The 3,278-nt window shown below is 35.3% G+C and overlaps 1 protein-coding gene across 1 annotated transcript in view; it reads right to left on the reverse strand.

Moving 5' to 3' along the window:
• LOC109212150 overlaps positions 1-1,950 on the reverse strand; it is a 7,227-nt gene extending 5,277 nt beyond the window's left edge. Inside the window, exons 1-3 of the mRNA XM_019375767.1 lie at positions 1,647-1,950; positions 591-1,201; positions 104-441 (exon numbers count right to left, since the gene is read on the reverse strand). Coding sequence (XP_019231312.1) covers positions 104-441; positions 591-1,201; positions 1,647-1,950 — 1,253 coding nt within the window. The remainder of the gene's footprint in view (positions 1-103; positions 442-590; positions 1,202-1,646) is intronic.
• Positions 1,951-3,278: the final 1,328 nt, after the last annotated feature.

A 3,278-nucleotide genomic window follows, 5' to 3' on the forward strand; every position in this document is an offset into this window, starting at 1 on the left:
AGCGATTATATCAATCTCTCTTTCGGAATATTTTGGCATGTTCTCCGGTTGTTGCCGTTTTTCTCCCGCACTAGTGCACATGTAACTGTATTTCCTTCCCAACCTCCTATGCCTCTCTTCTTTTAGGTCTTCCTGGTTTGATTTGTCCTTTGGTGGCAGTACCACCTGCGAAGAGACATGTTCTGGAATTTGCCACGTTGTTTCATCAAGGAATGGATTTACTGGTACCTCATATGTTTTCAGCAAGTAGTCTATGCTGTAGTAATCTGAGCAATACTTGTATGAATCCATATGGAATTTTTGTATAACTGCCATTGCATGTGGACATGGAATATCGTCTAGCTGAAACCTCCCACAAGTGCAGTTTCTTTCATGTAGGCGCACCACATTTCTTGTTTGGCCATCAATTACTAAATGTAATAATTCAGTTGATGGCAACACCTAGTATAATTTTAATTAAGAAAAATCATTAGCTATATGAAGTAATAGTATTTTTTAAATAATAATATTCAGTTGTTTAGTGAAATCACTAAGGTAAAAAAGTAAAAATACAGTACATGCAGTGTTTTTATGATTTTGAAAATACATACCGTCATCGTCTGTGATAAGATGGTATTATCTGCTAATATTTTTTCATACTTTGCACCAATCTTCATAAATGATTCCACTGCATCCTTCCTATTGGTGTAATTCCATTTTTGAATCAATGTTGCCATAAAGTCAAGCAAATTCACAACTGGGAGGTCTCTTGCGTGCTTGTTTGCTGCATTTACTGATTCCGCAATATTCGATGTCATGGTCATGGTTCTATTTGCCTTGGAATGCGCCCGGGACCATTTATCATATCCAACATCCATCAGGTATGTTTTCACTCTGCTATCAATAGCTTCTAACTCTGCCATATGCCTATTGAATTCTTCAACAGTGTATGCTCTTGCTAACGCAAAATATACTTCTTTGATTAGTTTTTGGCTCTTCCTGAAGTTTGTCTTTATGTTGTTCCACAGATGGAACATACATGCACAATGAGGGACTTCTGGATAGACAATTGAAGTTGCTTTCCATATAGCATCATGCCTGTCTGATACAATGCACATTCCCTCTCTTTGTCCATAGGTTTCTCTGAACTGCACGAAGAACCATTCCCACGATGCATCATTTTCCGAATCAACAATTGCATATGCGAGGGGTAGAATTTGTCCTGTAAACCCAAAGAACAAAATATCAATTACAACACACTATATTAATTTAGCATCGCATATAGTAGTATAGTTATAGGTAGGTGCAGGTGTGTAGCAAAACAACTATATACTCTGTTGGTATACTTGTATACCATACTGGTATCATATAATATTTGATGCAGGTGTGTAGCAAAACAACTATATACTCTGTTGGTATACTTGTATACCATACTGGTATCATATAATATTTGAAAATATTTTTTGTTTCTTTAACTGAATGTAATTGGATTGTACACAAAATATTAATTTAGTATTTCATATAGTAGTATAGTCATAGGTAGGTGCAGGTGTGTGGCAAAACAACTATATACTCTGTTGGTATACTTGTATACCATACTGGTATCATATAATATTTGAAAATATTTTTTGTTTCTTTAACTGAATGTAATTGGATTGTATTCTTACCCTCTGCGTCTTGCGTGGAAGCCGTGAGTATGGTCCCTCTATATGTTGACTTTAAAAAACTTCCATCAACTACAACTGTTGGCCTACAATAGATCCATCCTCTAATCGATGCATATATAGCTATGAATGCATACAAGAAGCTCTCATCTCCTTCAGTGTGTAGTCGTGTCACTGATCCTGGGTTAGCGTACTCTAACATATAAAGATATGTTGGCATTTTCTTGTATGACTCACTTGGTGATCGTTTCAATAATTGCATTGCTTTTTCTTTTGATCTCCATGCTTGCATGTAGCTCAAGTCCATACCATATGCTTTTTGGATGTCTCTTTGGATATCTGTTGGTGTATATATGGTTTTCGGTCAACAAGTTTATCTTGTACCACAACTGCAACAAAAGCTGAGACAGCTTGCTTTTGTGAACAAAATCTCTTATCAGTTAAACAACTGTGGACAGAATTGAAATCCGTCACTTTAAAAAGATTTGATGCTCGCAGGCTTGATGCTTTAAGTCTCCAAGTGCATCTTTCATCCACGCATTCAAGGATATACCTGATTATAATACAAATACAGTTATGTATCATGTATTATTGATAAAAAACACACAAAAATCCATACAATTATATACTCACATGGTATACTCTGTTGGTATACTTATATCCATACAAAATTTCAATTCTGATTGATGGAAAAAGTGAGGATCCCGGGGCTCTAGTATCAGAGTTTGAAGATGCCCACGCACTTTACCGGGTTGATGATGAACCAATTACCAATAATGCTTTTGGGCATACGGTCTTTTTTGGGGGACCAGGTTCCAACAAATAACTTAATGACAATGTACTATATTTTTCTAGTTAAGCCTAGTATTATAAAATTATTTCCATTTAAGCTACCCTTGTTTGCATCGTGGTCTCAGTTATAAATAAATGAAAGAAGTAAGTGTTGGTCGTACTTGCACTTGTGCTTATTTTTATCTTTATTCCCTGTGTATCTTTCGATTCGGTTTCAACTCCTCAGTCACCAAGCTCTTGATTCGGTTTTAACTGCTACAGGCTAGAAAGACCCTTCTCTATCTTTAGCAGAACATATGTCAGTAACTTAAATGTAAAAGTGAAACATGTAAGTTCCACTCATCCCAGACAAAAGAAAAAACATCTAACCATTTAAAGATGATACTTTTGTTTAAGCACTCCACATCCATGTTGTGCCATTCTTCTTTCAATGTACGTTTCTGATAACTAAAATGATTCTATACTCACATAGTATACTGATTTAGCATTTATATATACTATATTGGTATTATGTTTTACTGATAATAAAAAAGACAAACCAATACAGTTATATACTCGCATAGTATACTGATTTAGCATACTTTTATACTATATAGGTATCACATAGTTTTTTACTTGAAAACATGCAGACGAACCTTCTTGGGCATGATTTATGAACCCGAAATTGGCATTTTTCCCTTACGGCATACTGTTTCATAACGAGAGCCAGCAGGTTCTTGTCTTTGTAAATTTGTCCTTTTTAACATTTTGATGAAATTGATCAGTTATGATGTTTGCATCATCAAGTTCTAAAATGGCGTCATCTCCTTCTTGCAGATCAAACGTAGTAATCATATCAGTGTT

Source organism: Nicotiana attenuata, unplaced genomic scaffold (assembly GCF_001879085.1).
Source record: "Nicotiana attenuata strain UT unplaced genomic scaffold, NIATTr2, whole genome shotgun sequence".
Taxonomy (NCBI): domain Eukaryota; kingdom Viridiplantae; phylum Streptophyta; class Magnoliopsida; order Solanales; family Solanaceae; genus Nicotiana; species Nicotiana attenuata.